Source organism: Eretmochelys imbricata, chromosome 4, assembly GCF_965152235.1.
Source record: "Eretmochelys imbricata isolate rEreImb1 chromosome 4, rEreImb1.hap1, whole genome shotgun sequence".
Lineage (NCBI taxonomy): Eukaryota > Metazoa > Chordata > Testudines > Cheloniidae > Eretmochelys > Eretmochelys imbricata.
Window position 1 is genome coordinate 41,889,662 of NC_135575.1, and position 19,857 is coordinate 41,909,518.

At 40.6% G+C, this 19,857-nt stretch overlaps 1 protein-coding gene across 1 annotated transcript in view; it reads left to right on the forward strand.

Moving 5' to 3' along the window:
- Positions 1 to 17,387: 17,387 nt before the first annotated feature.
- Positions 17,388 to 19,857, forward strand: part of SYNPO2 (synaptopodin 2) — a 117,019-nt gene continuing 114,549 nt past the window's right edge. The window contains exon 1 of the mRNA XM_077814417.1: positions 17,388 to 17,492. Within this exon, the coding sequence (XP_077670543.1) occupies positions 17,388 to 17,492 (105 nt within the window). The remainder of the gene's footprint in view (positions 17,493 to 19,857) is intronic.

The window sequence follows — 19,857 nt, forward strand, 5'->3', positions numbered from 1 at the left end:
AGAGAGGGTTTGTTGACATTATCTTTAGGATATTTTCAGGTAGATCTGTAAATGAGAAAAACAACAGTCCTCTTTCCTTTGATATTTGTCTAGTTCTGTACAAGATTTCAGATCCAATCTTGGGTCACAGAGGAAGACTTTGTGGATTTTTCCTGCTCATTTTTGATCATTTAGGCCCTGATCCATTGAAGTCATTCTAGCGACGCCATGTGTGAGTAACAATACAGGACTCAGGACTTGCATATCAAAATGGATTGCCTTAAGAAAATGTGAGATTTAAGGGAAATATTCCCTCCATAATTTTCATCAATGGTGTCCTTCAAATAGCTCTTTGCATAGGGTTCTAATACGTGTCAGGCCAACCTGTTGCTCCATTAGTGATAACCTGAAAGGTAGTGAAATCTAATTCTCATGATACTGGCAGTTCTACATTGCTATTTTCTGGTAGCAAATTAAAACGGGAATGCAAATAAATTGCATAATTGTTTAATGCACACAATGTGTGAATTCCACAGGTACTCAGCACAGTTAGTTGAACTCACAGAAGTACCAGGAGTTCTGTTTAGAATTAAACACATTAGTTTGGAACAGCAGTTCTTTTGAGGTGTTTTTGCTTTTGCTTTTCTTTAAACAACAACATGTATACAGTAGTTAATGCTTACATCACTGTTTTTGTTATACTTATTAATGTGTCATCCAGGCCTAAGTGTGCTGCCTTGTAAATATTTGCTGTCATGTGATTTGTTTGTATACGATGATGGCCAACAATTTTTTCCTCATTATTTTATATTTCTACGGGTTCCAGGTAAACAAATTCATCACTATCATTTATTATTTGTCTGGTGGTAGCACACAGGAGCCTCAGTCATGGACCAGGACCCCATTGTGCTAGTTGCTGTACAAAACAAATGCAGAAAAGATGGCCCTTGTCCCCAAAGAGATTACAGTCTAAGTAAATGTGGATGTCTTTGACCCTCCTGACTACTTTTATACTTTACCCACCTATATATTTATGCCATGGTCATCACAATACTATGTAACATCATCTGACAACAGGGTCTGAAATTTCAATTCAAAGTTGAACATTATTGGGTTCATATTCCATTTAGAGACTGAGAAAAGGGACTTCTGGAGAGGGGGAAATAGGGGCGGGGGCAAATGGAGCAGAGTGAAAACCAAATTAAGAGAGGTTGGGGCGGGGAGAGTATGGAGGAGGAAGAGAAAAATGCTGATATGGGCCTGAGGGTCCTCCCACTTACACGGGCTACATACATTGGATTTACTGACATCATAATTCTCAGAGACTGAGGTAAGGTGGCTAGTGTCATCTTTCATACTTTTATATGTTTGAGGTTCTTGTAAGTTTAACTTTAACTTTGAATTTCTTGGATTTGAGATACAAGAACTTTGTAGCTATCAAAAAGTAGGTAAGAATATTTTACTTTTAAATATGTATTTTCAATCTTAACTTGAGCTTCACTAATTTTTTTTTTTTTGGCCTGGTATTGGGAAAACTCTTATTGAACTGAATAACAGTTTTCTCTGAGTAAGGAGTGCAGAATTGAATTTAGGGATTACTAGTACATCCACTGTGTTTTTAACAGCCCTTCAGTCTATTAACGTTTATGATGTGCATGCTAGCATGATATGGAGCATTATATCTGTAAGAGGACAATACCTGCAATAAGTTCAGCATTCCATGTTTGTATCAAATTATACCATAAAACAGCTTGAAATTCAAACCATGCTGGTGAGGAAGATGAGGGTAACACTATGCATGTGATTTTTTCTAAAAGGCTGCTTTATCATATGGAGTAGTTAATAAAACTCCAATAGTTTCTAAATTTAGAAAAGAAAACTCCACACTTTTCTGTTATTAGCAAATCTCCTGGATTTCAGCTTGATTCCTTTTACTAGTACAGTAAACAAAGTTATGTCATGTAGAGATAAGCTTCACATGACATTAAAGGGGTCTCTAAGAGATGTTTACCAAAAGAAGGTACATGACAGCTTGTCTTGCTGGGAATGCCATTTCCAGAAAATGTTGTTAATGTTTTGTCCATGGTATAATGCAGTTCCATGGAGGATAGCTGAAGAAAAGATGCTATAGAAGCGCAAAATATTATTATTTCCTATGAGGCCACGTGGGCCCATGGTTAGGGCCTTAGACTGGAAATCAGGAGTCTTGGTTTCTATTTCAGGTCTGATGTCTGACCTTGGGAAAGTTGCTTCACCTCTCTAAATCTAAGATTCCGCATCTTCCATGGCAAAGTACTTTGAGGTGTATGGGTGAAAAGTGAAATACAAGAGATGTGTCATTATGAATGGAATGTGTTTTACAAAACATATGCCTATTTTATTTTAAAAGGTTCAGATGGATCTCCTGGTAAATCAAAGAATGGATCCAGACAGCTAAATATCAGAAAGTTGCAAGGCTCTGACTACTCACACTGGCTACCGCTACTCTGCCGTACTAATGAAATGAGCATTCTGGCAAGCTGATCTGGAACATTTTCATCATTTGGATCCAGTGTTCTGAGAATATTGCTGTGATGTTTCAGCTAAGGAATTTTAATCCTTTTTTTAATTAACAGTGATTGTCTAGCTATTCAAGAGCTGTAGACAGGAGCATTAGTAATTTCTTAAAAAATAAAATAACTTCACTACCGTGTTATATATTTATGTGAAATAAAACTATGCCATGCAGACTATAAATATGAGCATCACTCACAAACTCCTAAAGAATCGTGCTTGAAGTGTGATGCATTTAAATAGATATGAAACCGTCAGTGACCTCCAAATCAAGGACAGTACAGAGAGTTATGCAACACTTTTGATGTTTGCTTGGTGAACTGTGTGCTGGCATTTCTCAAATGCTTTGATATTTTTCACCCTTTCATCCACAGGCATTTAAAGTAGCTTCACTTTTGTTGGTTTTCATTTAGCATTTCATAAATCTTTGCTGAATATTTTAAACTCTTGCCATGTATAAAGAGCTCAGATAAGTGTATTGTCATAGGTAAATTCAGAGATTACATATCTCAACAAGAGATAGGCAAACTATTTACAGCAAACTAATTATTCAGTTAATTTTACTCTTTTTTCTGTTGTCACACCTGTTATTTCCAGTTATCCAGTGAATAGTTTGAGTACCAAATTTCAGCCAACTGATAGTTTGTAAAATGCTCACTATGAGTAAGTCACTGTAAGTCACATGGTATTGTTTCTCCTCCCAGATTGAATGACCAAACTTTATAAGCAGGATGAGCTCTTTTCCTATTTATCCATGAACATTCATAACAGTGGATGAAACTATTGCATGATAAAAAGAGCTTTTTGAAATGGTCATGAGCGCTCTTCAGCTGTGAATACTTTAGTGTGAATATGTATTCACACTAGTGTTTACCAGATTTTCGCTTTCCATAAACATTCTTGTGGGAAAAAAATCCTCTTCCTGAATATTTACAAATAAAAGAGGTTGCAAATACCAGCAAAGTAAGTTGATGGGTGTTATTGGCCAGAATATTTATTTTAATTGCCAGAATATTTATTTTCAAGAATACTGTTTTTCTGTGTTTACCCAACTCAAATTTCAACTAAACATCCTCCCCATCTCCACCAATAAAGTTTTTTTTTTAATGGAGCTAAAAACAATCACATTATATATGACAGATCTAATGAATAGTTGTGAATGCAGGCTGTAGGACAATGAAAATAAGAGGAGTGAGGGAAGGGAAGTTGTAATGGAGTGGACTGGTCCTCCAGATTGAGACAACACTCCCAAGCCGATCCTGGGAGAGAAAACTCAGCACTGCAGTGAAGCATCTAGGAGCAGCAGGGGCTAAGCAGTTAAGTATTCTTGGGCAGTGGCCCTTTTTAACCTGCCAGTTTCCCAGCAGAAAGTATATAAACTGCTGCTCCAGTGAGGAAGGGAGCGAAAGGCTACAGAAACAAGCCAGCAAGCAAGGATATAACAGTCAGCATGGATTTGTCAAGAACAAATAGTGTCAAACAAACCTGATAGCTTTCTGTAACAGGGTAACAAGCCTTGTGGATGGGGGGGGAGTGATAGATGTGGTATATCTTGACTTTAGTAAAGCTTTTGACACTGTCTCACTTGACCTCATAAAAAAAACTAGGGAAATACAACCTAGATGGAGCTACTATAAGGTGGGTGCAAAACTGTTTGGAAAACTGTTCCCAGAGAGTAGTTATTAGTAGTTCACAGTCATACTGGAAGAGCATAATGAGTGGGGTCCTGCAGGGATCAGTTCTGGGTCTGGTTCTGTTCAATATCTTCATCGATGATTTAGATAATGGCACACAGAGTACACTTATAAAGTTTGAGAATGATACCAAGCTGGGAGGGTTTGCAAGTGCTTTGGAGGATAGGATTAAAATTCAAAATGATCTGGACAAACTGGAGAAATGGTCTGAAGTAAACAGTATGAAATTCAATAAGGACAAATGCAAAGTACTCCACTTTGGAAGGAACAATTATTTGCACGCATATAAAATGGGAAATGACTGCCTAGGAAGGAGTACTGCAGAAGGGATCTGGGGGTCATAGTGGACCACAACTGAATATGAGTCAACAGTGTAACCTATTGCAAAAAAAAAGCGAACATCATTCTGGGATGTATTAGCAGGAGTGTTGTAAGCTTGACATGGGAAGTAATTCTTCCACTCTACTCTGCACTGATTAGGCCTCAGCTGGAGTATTGTGTCCAGTTCTGGGCGCCACATTTCAGGAAAGATGTGGACAAATTGGAGAAAGTCCAGAGAAGAGCAACAAAAATTATTAAAGGTCTAGAAAACATGACCTATAAAGGAAGATTGAAAAGATTGTGTTTGTTTAGTATGGAAAAGAGAAGACTCAGAGGGGACATGAGAACAGTTTTCAAGTACATAAAAGGTTGTTACAAGGAGGGGGGAGAAAAATTGTTCTTCTTGATGAGAAGGAAAAAGAGTTGCAAAGCAAACCCAACCTGTACGCACTCTGCAGCAGTGTCTTCTGCTCTGTGGGACTGGCTGGGCTCAGTTCCACACTCTGGGTTTTGCAACCTGGTGCATGGGGTCACATAGCTGCTCAGGTTTGGCTGGGCCCCGTTGACAGGAGCAGACCAAATTTGACTGAGTGGCGTTATGACCTGGTGCATGCCAGTCACTCATTTTTAGCTCAGTTATGCCCTCCTCCCCCTGTCAGTAGTGCTGGGCCAAAACTGAACAGCCACATCAACAAGGACAGGGGCTTTGGTGGGTCAAAATGGGAGAGTCTCAGGAAACCTGGGACTGAACTCCAGCGATCCAATTTAATTGCTCTCTTTATCCTTTCTTCCCCTCTTACAATTATTATGATAGGCATTGAAGCTCCAACCAGTATCAGGTCCCTATTGTGCTAGGCAATTATGCAGTAAGAGTAGGGTGACCAGATGTCCTGATTTTATAGGGACAACCCCGATTTTTGGGTCTTTTTCTTACATAGGCTCCTATTACTCCCCACCCCCTTTCTCAATTTTGCACATTTGCTGTCTGGTCACCCTAAGTAAGAGACGGGCCTTGCCCTGAAGAGCTTACAGTTTCAAGTGATAAGACAGAAAAAGAGATGAGAGGAAAGGATACAACTTACAAGTAGAAAACTGAGAACTGAGGCAAAGCGAGATTAAACAGCTTGACCAAGATCACACAGAGTTTGCAGCAGAGTCACAAATTAAACTCTGGTCTCCTGAGTCCTAATCCAGGGCCTTTACGTCACAGATGACTGAAGTTAGGCATCTAGCTTTGGTCATCAAATTTGATTTTTTTCCCCTAAAAATAAATGTCCCAACATTTTATATAGGTGAGTTGGTAGGAATTTAGTCTGAGATAAACAACGTGTCAGTGGATTGTATCCTGAGGTATTTAGTAAGTAAAGACAATGACAGAAAGGAAAAGACAAAAGGAAATATGGATACAGTCTAATGAGATATTTTGTGTCATAGTCTTTTTTGTTCTGTGTTTTTACAGCACCTAGTACAATGGGGTTCTGGTCCAAGACTATGCTCCTAAGTGCTGCAGTAATGCAAATAAAAGAATACCAACCATCATCAAGACAGGTTCTCTGTGGGAGGGAGAAGTCTAAGAGGAGAGCTACCCACTAAATACAATCCCAAGCACGCCGCACATACCTTGAGAGTTACAGAAATGATAGCCATATGCAGCTAAAGAGTGGTCAACGTATGATGAAGAAACTGGAGTTCATGGGCCATATCCAGTCCTGCATAAGCAAACTACAACTTATTGTTATTGTATTACAGTAACAATAGCATCTAGCACTTCCAATAGAGATCAAAGTCCACTGTGCTAGGTGCTGTACATATACATAGCAACAGATAGTTCCCTGTCCTGAATTTATAAATACATTTATAAATAGGCAAGGTAGGAAAAAATTCAGGGAGAGGTTATTGTCCCCATTTTATAGAACTGTGGTGCTTACCCAACGTCACACAGTAAATTTCTTGCAGTGCCAGGAGTTGAACCCAGGTTTCCTGAGGCCCAGTCCTTCCATTTCTAATTTCTTCAGTGAGAATTGCACCTAGGTTTGACCAGTGATTAATTTAATCTTATGAGACTTTCATGTAAAAAAGATTGTTAAAAAAAAAAGCAAGAAAAAATTGCCGATGCCAACTTTTATACTTGATAGTAACCCTTTGTGTAATCACTCACTCTGATTTATTAGAGTTATATTCAGTGAATGGATCATATTGGTACTAACTGGTATTATATGTAAATGTCCTGAAATACTCTGTTCTACAAAAACAAAAAATACAGTTGCGTAAATGAAAACTAGAGAGGAAATTTAGATCTAGTATATAAATGTCAGGCTAGTATTAAACCTTCAGTTCAACAGGGTCAGCTACAGTTTAATAGACCATTCTGGGCCAAATTCTGCATTAACATATGCCATTTACAATTTAGAGTTGTTCTGCTAATGGTGACAGGGTTATTCTGGGTTTACACAAGTGTCACTTGGGGCAGAGTTTAGTTTAGTAGATTAACTAGTCATCAAATGTTGCATGGAGTTCTTTCAGTAAGAAGAAGATAGATTATAAAAGCAGGTTGCCTAAACTGAATAGATAGCTGAAGGGGTCTTGTGCTAAGCTTCACCTTTTATGGTAACTGAAAGGTCAGTGCAGAGTATTATGTAAATACAGAACAGAGTTTATATACCTTGTTTAGTTCAAGATCCAAAAGCTTTTGTAAAGAAGCTGTAGTTGTGGTCTTTATTAAAATGGAATCTTAGGTAACTCTTCCGTGTAAAACGAAAGGAAAACATCACACACACACAAAATGGAGCCCTGATTTTTGGATAGTTTCAGCAGAAATTCACCCAACTAATGGAACTGAAATTTAACCATTTCTGCATATTCTTCTGCAGAGAGTCAAAATGAAATTAATCTTGAGTTGCTAAAGCCAAGCGCTAGGGTTGGACAAAACTACTAGCATACTGATACTTGACACCAGGCAGATTGAGGTCCAGATTCATGAAATTTGCCCAGGTTCACAAACTTTTTGGTGAGTTCATTTTATGTGAGTTTTACTCTCTCTCCCACAAACAGTCCCTGAGACCTTCTCCTTTAACATAACCTTTTGTGGGTGTTCTACACATTATTTCTCCCCCACATCCCAGCTCCAGTGCCTCTGAGGGAAGCCCTTCCTACAGCCTCTGGAGAGCTGGTAAGTAGGCCCTCTACTTCTTCATTCACCCAGGAACTAAGGAGAATATCTCCTGGTGAATGAAGCTTGTTCTAGCTAGTGATGGGCAAACCAGACAAGGAACTAAACATAGGTTCTGTTCACATAGTCATCCAAACTTGTGGATATTTATCTGAATTACCCGTACTTTCCTCTCTCCTCCTGCAGTTCAACACTCTATCTCCAATTTCCCAGTAGCCCCCATCCCCTAATGTATCATGGAGCCTTTCCCTTCCAGCAACCACTCAGTCCCCCCTTCTCAACAGGCTGCAGCTTTCCCCTAAATGGTGCAGGCCCTATGGCCTGCTGTCTCTGGAAATTTCAGTCTCTTTTTCTGTGTGACCAGATGGTCATTTCCCCGTTGATAATGTGCCAGTAGGTGATATTGAAGAATATATAGCATAGTTCCTGGGTTTTGTAGGACCAGAAGAACTCCTTGCTGTTGTGCGCTGCAAATGGCTTCCTTTGTGTAGCTCTTCACACATAGTAAACCCATTAAGACTATCTGGGATGAGTCCAATCACTGAAAAGGGAAGGGCCTTCTTGGGCCTGGCGTGAAAAATTTTTGGTTTCCAGTTGAACTCAGTTGACTTGTGTTGTTTTGCTCCCACACTGAGGAGGCCATTTAGGTTAAGTCCACACTGCAATTAAACACCCATGGCTGGCCCTTGTCAGCTAACTCAGGTTCATGGGGCTCAGGCTATGGGTCTGTTTAATTGCCATTTAGATATTTGGGCTCGGGCTGGAGCCTGGGCTCTGGGACCCATCCTATGCATGGGGTCCCAGAGCTAGGCACAGCTCATTGCCCAGGGCAGGCTGTAAAGTTAATCTCTTTAAAACTTGGTAGCACAGCCCTGTGTATTTTAGTTCAGAGAAAACTATTTAATTTTTGAATACATTATCAACATTGCTTTAGGAACTCAGATTCTCATAATTCTATCACCATGATATCTGAGGAAGAGAATCTCTAAGAGCTGTAGATCAGTAGATCCAGATCCTTTCCCTGGTTTTCCTAGTATATATTTGAAATTTGGGGCAGAAACAATCCTGAAATCCATGACTTGTACCACATAACACAAATGATAATCCACATTATATACCAGATTCTGAAGACTTGGTAAGCAGTTTGTCATACTACTCAAGTGAGTAATGACTTCATAATCTATCTTTTTGTAGGTGTATTTTTGAAGGTATGGGGGTCAGTTTCCTTGACATTGTCTGACTATATAACATACTGTCATTATTTTCTTTTTTTTTTGTACAAAGCACTTGGTATTACTCTTTTAATAATAGTGTCTCTCTGCCAGTATTTGCCTTCAGTTAGCAGGCCTTCTTTTGTTTCCAATACTTTGCTAAGTCTTTCATGTAATCACAACATCTGGATTCTATTCTTTTCTGGTGCAGGATGAGAGGAATTTGAGGAGAAAAGATGAAGTGCAATCAACTTTAATGAGTGTTATCTGACTTGAGCTGTGGACTTGAAGTTTTCCTCAGCATGTTTTCAGTTGCCTCTTATTTTGTACCATTTGTGAAAATTGAATTATTTAACTGTGAGTCTGTTCCTTTTTTACTTCTTATTGGTGGAAAAATGTTAGAATTTTTTTTTCAAAAATACAGGATGACAGAAAATTTATTAATATTCTAGGGCAGGAATTAAGCAGAGACATATCTGTTTACTTACATTAGGCTTGGGATAAATTGCATTAATCTATGATTTTATAATTTGCTTGCATTTGCTGTAGTTGTTAGAATAGATTTTGTTCAACATGATTTAGCTTGAGAACCTACACAAGGCTGGGCCTTCTGCAGTTAGATTTGCATGAGCAAGATATTTTATCAGGAAGAGAATATTTTAGGAGGTCACTTTTGTTTTATGTAGATGAGATTGTAATTTATGCTTTCCTGAATAATTATCCTTCTTTCCTATTTAACTGGCCGTTTAAAGGCATTTTCCTTGTAACTTTAAAAAATGAAAGGCATTGGCAAAAATACTCTTGCCTTTTTGATGCTGATTTTCCTGTTCAGATCCTAAAAAAGTCACATTCTACTGCTGATCGCAAGAAGGTCTGTTTTTAAAATTATTTTATAGCAGATATAATTAGAATCTATTGTAGCAGTGGTTGATATGTTGTTGTAAAGCTAAGACACGCATATATAACTGATTTACCCAGACTTCCTATCTGTAATGAAAACCTTATAAACCTAACATCTATGAATTCAAACAAAACATCTATGTATATCCGCTACAGAAGGAAACTGACATACATATTAAAGAGGACATTACTTTTATTTATTTACCTATCTATATACTTATATATGGCCCTCATCACCATAGTCTCTGAACGCCTCCTGTAAGTTTGATGATGATAATCTCTCTCCTCTCTTGCTCATTCTCTCTCTCTCCCTGCTACCAAGAAGCAAGCTCAAGAGTTTGGGGTTTATTTATTTTTTTAAATGAATCCATGACAGCAAGGGTATTACTGGAGGAAAGCCTGTGTGAAGAGAAAGGTTTTCAGATAGCTTTGACTGAGGTAAGGGTGGTGGACATTCTTATTTCTTCTGGCAATGAGATCCATGTTCTTGATCTGGCTCCTGTTAAGAGCTACCCAACTGAAAGCTGATTTTATTCAAATCCACTGATAGTGAAGGTGTTCAGTATCACTTGGGTAGTATTGTAATGATCAAATAACCTATATAAAGAGCTGCTAGTTGAAACTGTGATGACATGTCAAGACCAATCCACATCTTAGGTATCAAAAACTTCAAAAGCAGGCAAGCAGAGCTTGATATAGCATCTCCATTTTGCCATTTTTCATACAGGGAATTTATTTTTGTCTCAGATCAGATCCAGGCCAAGTTTTACCAACTGCGGGGTGGGAGGGTGGGGAAACAGATCTGAGTCAGCAGGGACAATCAACATTTTTTCTGGTTAAGTTTTGCCAGATATAATTCACTTTGGTGCTGGAGCCAATCAAGAAGCTTTGGCCAAATAAAAATCTTATCAGTAAGTGTTTTTGTTATTTTAGGGGGAGGGGGCAGGAAGAGGCAGTTGAGAAAATTGTTGCAGGATAAACTTTTGTTTTATTCCTTTCAGTCCGGCTTACATCAGCCTCCATTTTATCTTGCACAAATGTCACAAACATGGATTACTCCGCCTTTATAGGGACTCTTGTCTGATTTCTGAGCAGAAATCCCAAAGGATGCAGAGAATGTGGAAAAAAAGATAAGAATAGCATTAAAAAGCAAGATACTCTGATGCATAAACATTTAAGAAAATCATACGGCAAATGGGTTTTTCTTTAGTGCTCATTGAAGAGTATTTCCTAGGGATTAGGAAGCTTTTGACCTCTCCATTATGGGAATGTGGGAGTCACAAACTTCAGTTGTTTTTGTCACTGGGTACATGCAACAAGCACGGTCTTAAGAAAATAGGATCACTTGAACTGAATACAATTGTACTAACACGCAAAAAAAAAAAAAAAAAGTGAAAAGAAGAATTATACATTGCTTTTGGGATCCTGGCAGGACCGTGATCTTGGCTTTCAGTCCCAGCATCACAGAATAGTGTATGCTCCAGGTTAGAAGTGAGCCAACAGCTGCTGTCACCACTTTAGAGTTTTCCCCTCCATCCATCAAACCAGCTCCCTTCTTCCCCTGGAAAATGTTGCCTCTGCTTCTATCATATCAAGGGAATAATATGTTATAACACCACTTAGATTTCAAAAGGTGGATAATCCAATAGCACACATAGTAGGGCTGTAATACTATGGTCTAATTTTGGTTGCTGGATTTAGTGTGCAGGTACTGGGTGGTATTGGTGGCCTACGATATACAGGATGTCAAGCTAGGTAATCTGGTGGTCCCATCTGGCTTTATACTCCATGACTACCTGCTAAAGCATTCTACAGTAATAACCCCCAAACTATCGCTACTACAGCATTATTGCACTACTGTAGAAAACCAGGTTTTTTTAAACTCCAAGAAATGTCAGTAACACTGTACAGGTATGCAGATTCAGCTTATTCCCATTATTGTGCCCCCCTTTGTCTTTATATGTTCAGATTCAGAGTGTTCCTCCTTGCCATACTGCCTAAAAGAACAGAAATAGATGTGGAGGAAACAGCTTTTAGGCATGTCTGAAAGGGCAGCCCAGATGCCAAGGATTTAGGTAGGCTGTAGGGAGGCAGTTCTCATATGGTATGCACTAGAGTCAACCAGTTCCTGGCTTTTACTCAGTGCTAGAGTCTCTCTGTTGATGAGTGATGACCTAACCTTTGTTTGTGTTTTGTTTGTTTCCAGTCACAGTTTTTTTACACAGTTCTCTTACGTGGTCAAAAAAGGTAGAAATCTCTGTCCACGTACACATTCCACAAACAGATATGTGACCATCCAAACACAGGTGCATGTAATTATGGTTCTCTTTCATATAACACTGCACTCATACTGCTGTGCAGAAGATCAGATATGGGAAGATAAATGTTATCTTTTCCTTTTGACTTAATGATTTAAAAAAGCCTAAAAACAAGCTTCAAGTGTCCTGATAATAGTGTACAAACAATTCCACTAATTGATCATAGAAGCTCTTAAAGTTGAAGGTTGGATGGATTATGAGATTCACTTTCTACTACAGCAGCACCACAGGTCAGCTATATGAAAATGCTGTGTCATTTTAGCTGGTGGGGGGGGGGTGCTGTCTCTTGTCCTTTGTATCGAGCTGTAAAAATATTTTGCCCTGGAGGTAGTAAAAAGTTGAAGGTTGAGAAACATATTTTTCTATCTACTGTATCAAGTCATCATTGCCCTTTGTAAATTGAGGAAGAGAGAGCACAGTGGTAGCAGGAAAGAGATGACTAGCTTGTCCGGAGTCATAGAGCAAGTAGGGCTGTCAAGCGATTAAAAAAATTAATCGTGATTAATTGCACTGTTAAACAATAATAGGATACCATTTATTTAAATATTTTGGATGATTTCTACATTTTAAAATATATTGTTTCCAATTCAACACAGAATACAAAGTATACAGTGCTCACTTTATATTTATTTTTGATTACAAATATTTGTGCTGGAAAAAACAAAAGAAATAGTATTTTTCAATTCACCTCATACAAGTACTGTAGTGCAATCTCTTTATCATGAAAGTTGAACTTACAAATGTAGAATTATGTACAAAAAATAACGGCATTAAAAATAAAACAATGTAAAACTTTAGAGCCTTCAAGTTCACTCAGTTCTACTTCTTGTTCAGCCAGTCGCTCAGACAAACAAGTTTGTTTACATTTGCAGGAGATAATGCTGCCCACTTATTGTTTACAATACCACCTGAAAGAGAGAACAGGTGTTTGCATGGCACTGTGGCAGATGCGCTAAAGATTCACATATCCCTTCATGCTTCAACCACCATTCCAGAGGACATGTGTCCATGCTGATGATGGGTTCTGCTTAAAGCGGTGAAGACCAACGCATGTTCATTTTCATCATCTGAGTCAGATGCCACCAGCAGAAGTTTGATTTTTTTTTTTGGTGGCTCGGGTTCTGTAGTTTTCGCATCAGAGTGTTGCTCTATTAAGACTTCTGAAAGCATGCATCCCTCTCAGATTTTGGAATTCACTTCATATTTTTAAACCTTGGGTGGAGTGCTGTAGCTATCTTTAGAAATCTCACATTGGTACCTTCTTTGCGTTTTGTCAGATCTGCAGTGAAAGTGTTCTTAAAACGAACAACATGTGCTGGTTTCAGAGTAGCGGCCGTGTTAGTCTGTATTCGCAAAAAGAAAAGGAGTACTTGTGGCAACTTAGAGACTAACAAATTCATTGGAGACTGCTATAACTTGAAATATAGGGCAGAATGAGGTTAAAACAGAGCAGGAGCGTAGCAAGGTCGTGGACTCACCGGCCCAGCGCCTCCTGCTGGTCATCTGGGAATTAGCTCTTTCCTAGCCTCGGAGCACTCTCTGCTGGCCGGTGTCTTGCCTGCCTCAGGCCCCCGTGTCCCTCCCGGACCCCAGTGCCCCTTTACCTCAGGGTTGTGCCCCAGCAGTACTCCCACACTTTGGGTCTCCCCTCCCAGGGGAACCCCCTCCCTCTAGGCCCACCTTTCCTCAGTGGCTATTGCCAGTCGTCATCTAGCACCCTCTCACTGGGGCAAACTGTAGTCTGTAATGGCCACTCATCATTGGCAAGGTGTCAGACCAGCTGCCTCTGCCTAACCCGGGCTACCGCTCTGCAGCCTCAGTACCCTTTTAGGCCTTGCATAAGGCCTTAGCTAGAGAGTTGCCAGGCTGGAGCTTCTCAGCTCCTCTTGCCTTTTTCCCCAGTACTGCTCTGCTTCAGGTACCTTGCTCCCAGGCAGCTAGCCCTTCCCACTACAGGGCTAGAGTGAGACTCCTTTTCCTTCTGGCCCTGCAGCTCTTTTATAGGGCCCAGCCTGGCACTGATTGGCTGCCTCCCAGCCTTTTCCTATTGGCTCCCTGGGGCAGCCCTTTCCCAGGGCTGTTTTTAACTCCTTCAGGGCCAGAGTGGGGTGACTGCACCGCTACAAGGAGACATACTATTCTCCCCCAAGGAGTTCAGTCAAAATTTAATACACTTTTTTTTTAATGAGCATCATCAGCATGAAAGCATGTCCCCTGGAAGTGTGGCCAAAGCACAAAAGGGCATACGAATGTTTAGCACATCTGGCACATAAATACCTTGCAATGCCAGCTACAAAAGTTCCATGCGAACCATAGGCACTGACTTCTGCTCCCGCTGTGGGTGCTCGACCCTCCTCTGCCCCTGCCCTGCCTTGACTCCACCCCTTCCACGAGGCCCCACCCCCATTCTAACCCCTTCCCCAAAGTCCCCACCCCAACCCCTCCCTGCCCCTATTCTGACTCCTTCCCCAAATCCCCGCCTCTTCCCCACCTTGTCCCCTGAGCACACCATGTTCTCACTCCTCCCCCGCCTCCCGGAGCTTGTTACGCTGCCAAACAGCTTTTTGGCAGTGGCTGGGTGGGACACGCTCGTAGATAGGTGGAGGAGTGCGGATGTGGCGTGCTCGGCGGGGGGGGAGGAGGTGGGGTGGAGGGAAAGAGAGCTTGGCTGCCGGTGGGTGCACTAATTTTTCCCCGTGGGTGCTCCAGCCCCAGAGCACCCATGGAGTCAGCGCCTATGATGCGAACGCCTGTTTTCAATTTGAGGTGACATTGTAAATAAGAAGTGGGCAGCATTATCTCCCGTAAATGTAAACAAACTTGTTTGTCTTAGCGATTGGCTGAATAATAAGTAGGACTGAGTGGACTTGTAGGCTCTAAAGTTTTACATTGTTTTGTTTTGAGTGCAGTTATGTAACAAAAAAAAATCTACATTTGTAAGGTGCACTTGCACAATAAAGAGATTGCATTATGGTGCTTGTATGAGGTGAATTGAAGAATACTATTTTTTTTGTTTATCATTTTTACAGTGCAAATATTTGTAATAAAAATAATATAAAGTGAGAACTGTATACTTTGTATTCTGTGTTATAGGAATCAATATATTTGAAAATGTAGAAAAACATCCAAATATATTTAATAAATTGCAATTGGTATTCTATTGTTTAACAGTGCAATTAAAACTGCGATCAATCACAATTAATTTTTTTAATTGTGATTAATTTTTTTTTAGTTAACTGCGATTAATTGACAGCACTAATAGCAGGCACAGCTTCTTCAGTCTGAGGTATTTGATTGGTATCCTCTTTCAGAGAGTAGTTCTCAATTCATTGTGATCATCTGCCAGGATTTCCCCAAAAGTAATCTTTGAATATACCAAAGTATGATAGTGTTTCTTCTTCAGCGTCATAGATCTGCATAACACTTTGCAGTCATAAGAAAATACAGTCCATCCAAGAAGGCATTACAATTTAGGGGCCAATTTTTCCTACTTTTCATGTAAGGTACTTATAGACCCTCCCATCACTGAACACTTTACAATCTTTAATGTATTTATCCTCTCCCCTGAGAGGTAATGATGTGCTATTATGCTCTTTTTAAAGATGGCGATCTAAGGCACAGAGAGTCTACGAGGTTGTCTACAGAACCAAGACTGTGGCAAGCTGGGGAGTGAATCTAGATCACACAAGCCTGCTTCAGTCTAGCTGACTGTGTGGGGGCCTGCTAAGGCATGTTAACAGTTTATTAGAGCCCTTTGAGCTAGTGTTGTTTGAGTGCTAGATCAAAGCGCATTAACTAACTGTTAAGTCCAAGTCTAGCTCATTCCTATTCTATAATATGGCCTGCTCTGGTGGATGAATTCCATCCATCTGTGGATAGTGTCAGTAAAGCCAGTTGCTACACCTCATGTCTAGTCCCTCCTTCTCAAGTGATGGGCATGCTGGGTGCATGTCTGAGAGGAAGGAGACATGGCTGAAGTGCTTCAGTGATGCTCTGGGGGCATACTGGTGCCTTGAGACCTAATTTCCCTCTAAGCTGCACAGCCGCGCAGCTGCCTATTACGTGCTGCGCAGGTGCTCAGGGCTGCAGGGTGGGAGAGATGCCTCTCCCCAAGCCCCGGACCTGCTGCGGCGCCCTTCCCCCAGCCACGACCCAGCCCAGCCCTGGACCTGCTGAGCCAGGGGACAGGCGCCTCTTCCCCAGTCCCGAACCTGCTGCGGCTGGCGAGACAGGCACCCCTCATCCGGCCCCGAACCTGCTGTGGCTGGGGGATAGACGCCCTTCCCCTGGCCCCAACCCAGGCTGCACCCTCAGCCAGAGCCCTCATCCCTCTGCACCCCAACCCTCTGCCCCAGCCCTGAGCCCCTCATCCCTGGCCGTACCCCAGAGCCTGAACCCCTGGCCCGGAGCCTTCACCCCCCCATACCCCAACCCTCTGCCCCAACCCCGAGCCCCTTCCCACACGCCAAACCTCTCGACCCTACCCCGCCACATGAATTTTGCTATGTGCACCAATATGGGTGGGAAAAATTAGAGGGAACACTGCTTATGACCATAACTGGCTGGCACAATTTAGAAGAACCTGAAGGCTGCATAAGGACTGGGCCAGCATAGAACCAGCTCCAGAATGAGGAAGTCACAACTGCCTCTTTTACCTACCCCCCAAAAGCTGCAGCGAGTGCATAGTGGGTAGTAGTAGGAATCTAAGAATATAATTTATTCAGCTGATCTTAATGGAGTTTCCCTTGATATCCTCTATTCCCTTCTTTTTTTGGAGTGTGAGATCAAGAAATACAGAGATTAAAGTTTAACAAGCCTGGTTCCATGTACAAAATATAAACGTGATCTTAAATCATCACTGGGAAATTTACACTACTTGCTCTGGTGTTTTGATGTAGCTGTCACAGGCAGAGGCTCTTGTGGTTAAATATAGCTTTTTTAGCCTCATGGCTCAGTCTCTTTTGTGTGTGGTTTCTCAGCATTATTTTACTTTACTCTGAAGGTGGGCTGAGCATAGGAGAGTCTGACGAAACAGTGGGCTGGGCCCTTGATCTGTGAGAGCTCTTGCATTCTTGTGAATTACTACATTATAGAGAGCAGTACGCAACAGCAGCAACAGAGTGGTGCTCTGCTTCTCCAGCTCTGCCTGGCAGGCGAGCCTCAAGTTCAGTGAACATCTACAAAAGCTAGAGAACTTTTCATCTTCCTCTGCAGATGAATTCTGCCTAACCGCACCAGGAAAATGGGCACAGGGGATTATATCTGCATTTCCATGAGTGGAGGGGCACCTTGGGGCTTTAGATTGCAAGGTGGCAAGGAACAAAAGCAGCCTTTGCAAATCGCTAAGGTAGGACAATGAGAGAGATGTTATCAGTGTGTTATGACAAGGAGGGAAAGAAAGAAAGAAGCTTGTTGTGATCTATATAGCTTCCAGTCAGAAACCTTGAGGCAAGTTTTATTGTGGGGCTTGCTATGTTTGTTGGAAATGTATTTGGGGAGCTGCTTCCACAGGTGCAGATTGTGATTTTTTTAAATGATAGGCAATTCTTACCTTTTGATTACCTACAAGTACCACAGCTGTTTTCTTGAATGGGAAGGGCACAAGCTTATGAGGTGATGAGTGCCTTCAGTGTCCACTGAATTCATTGGGTGTGGTGGAAGTCACTCAGCACCACACAGGATGGGGTCCCCAGTTAGCAATCCCAGTTTTGACTATTGATTTGCAACACTTTCTCTAGTCTTGACATGGAATAAATAAATGATTTAGCACGAGAAAGTGTTCCTACTATTTTGGGACTCCTGGAAAGCATTACCCAGAGAGTTATCACTTCATATTAATGAAAAGTACATTCTCTGGAAACAGCTTTAATCATTGCCAAACATGCCCTGGTATGTATTTCATGGATTATACCCTGAAAATTGTTGAGCGTATCACAGTTTATATTTATATATGAAGTGAAAGTACACAACAAAAAGTCTAAAACAACTTGAAAGAAAATGCTCTCAAACCATAAAATTTTAGAACATTTTTTAAAAAAAATTAGTTTGGTTTAAAACAAATATTCATTTTATTACAGACTGTGGTTTTTTATGGTGATTAGGAATTGTAGAATGATAGCTGGGTTGCCGCATCCTGTCATTTTAGACAAGGGGCCGTTCTGTCCACAGCTATGGTATCGGCACAAATTCAGTACTGTGAGAGCAGATTTTGGACTAGTGAATATAATAAATCCTGGCAGATTAACCTGAAGTCCAGAGATTAAGATGTATTTTATACCAATAAAATAAAAAAGGAAACAAGAAAAAAAAGGGGTATATTCATTATCACATAGTACTCAGTACTAGGTAGGTTGCTACATTTTTAGGAATTTGATTTTGGGGCATTATTAAGCTAGTTCTTTAATCTTGTAATTCTTTTAGCTGGCAATATACATACTAATTAGAGTTGCATTAAACTAATTGAGTTAGTTACTTTTTCCAATATAGCAGAAATATTAGATATGGGAGAAAAGGATTTTACTTGTTTAAAACCAGGGGCTTGTGTCCGTTCTTTTGCTAGGAAAATAACATCTTTCATTCTGTTTTCTCTGAATTATTTTCAGCCATAAAATTAATCTTATTCAGTAATCAAGCTGCAGTTTATTGAACATATTTTCACTTATCACTTGTAAGTATTATTGTCTCTTAATGTTTATTTTTAAATATTTTGCAATACTCTAACAGCGTTTTTTGTTTAAAAGAATCAAAACCTGTTTTCACACAAATGTTTCTTTGCAAGTAACTTCATCAATAGTAGGTGATGGTGGAATCCTGCCACCTAGTGGAAACATCAAGGAATGCAAAAGTCAAAGGAGATGGATAGAACTGGGGTAGCTTTTGTTTTGTCAAAGCAAAGCAAAACCATGGTAGTTTTGACACAAGGTTCAGGTATGACCCATCTCTGTTACAGACAAAGATGGGTAAAGTCAGGGGTTTTACAAAAAACAAAAACCCAAACCCAGAACCAGGGATAGTTTGGATGTGTCCTAAAACTAACTCACCAGAACCACTAAACCATTTGAACCCTGAGGTTGGGAGAACTAGCCAAGTGGTTACAGTTGTGACTAATCTCTAAAAGCAGGAACCAATCGTTTTTAGAAAGGATCATTAAGGAAAGTATGTGTTTTACTTGTAATTAAAACCAATCAAATGGCCAAGTAATGCAAAAACTTTAGAACAAGCTTTATAAAAATAAAATTATATTATATATATTTGTCAGTGACTCTTTGTAGACTAATGTCTCATGAAGTTGGTTATGGGTACCAGAGTTTTAATTCCTCAGCTGCTGGTTATGATATGGCCCAGATCACTAGGGACTGAAAGCTGTCACTTTTGACTGGCCCAACGTTGCTCCTTCACAAGGCCAAGAACTTTTTTGGTACCCCAACTTGTCAATACCTTTCCCACAACATGCCTTTTCCTATCATGACCAACTAGGGAGAGTACTGGTAAAATCTAGCCAGGGCTCAACAGGGGCCTGCTGTGTGACTCCCTGAGAGATGTTCTGAATTGGCAGATCTCCCGGTCAGCCAGCCCTGTCTACTTGATGGGCTGCACTGACAGGTTCTGGGTGCCTAGGCAGATTGGGGTTTACTTGGTGCCCTTCATATCAACAAGCATGAGCTCTGTCAGACCAGCAAGAGGAGTGAATTTCAGAGTAAGGGTTTGTCTAG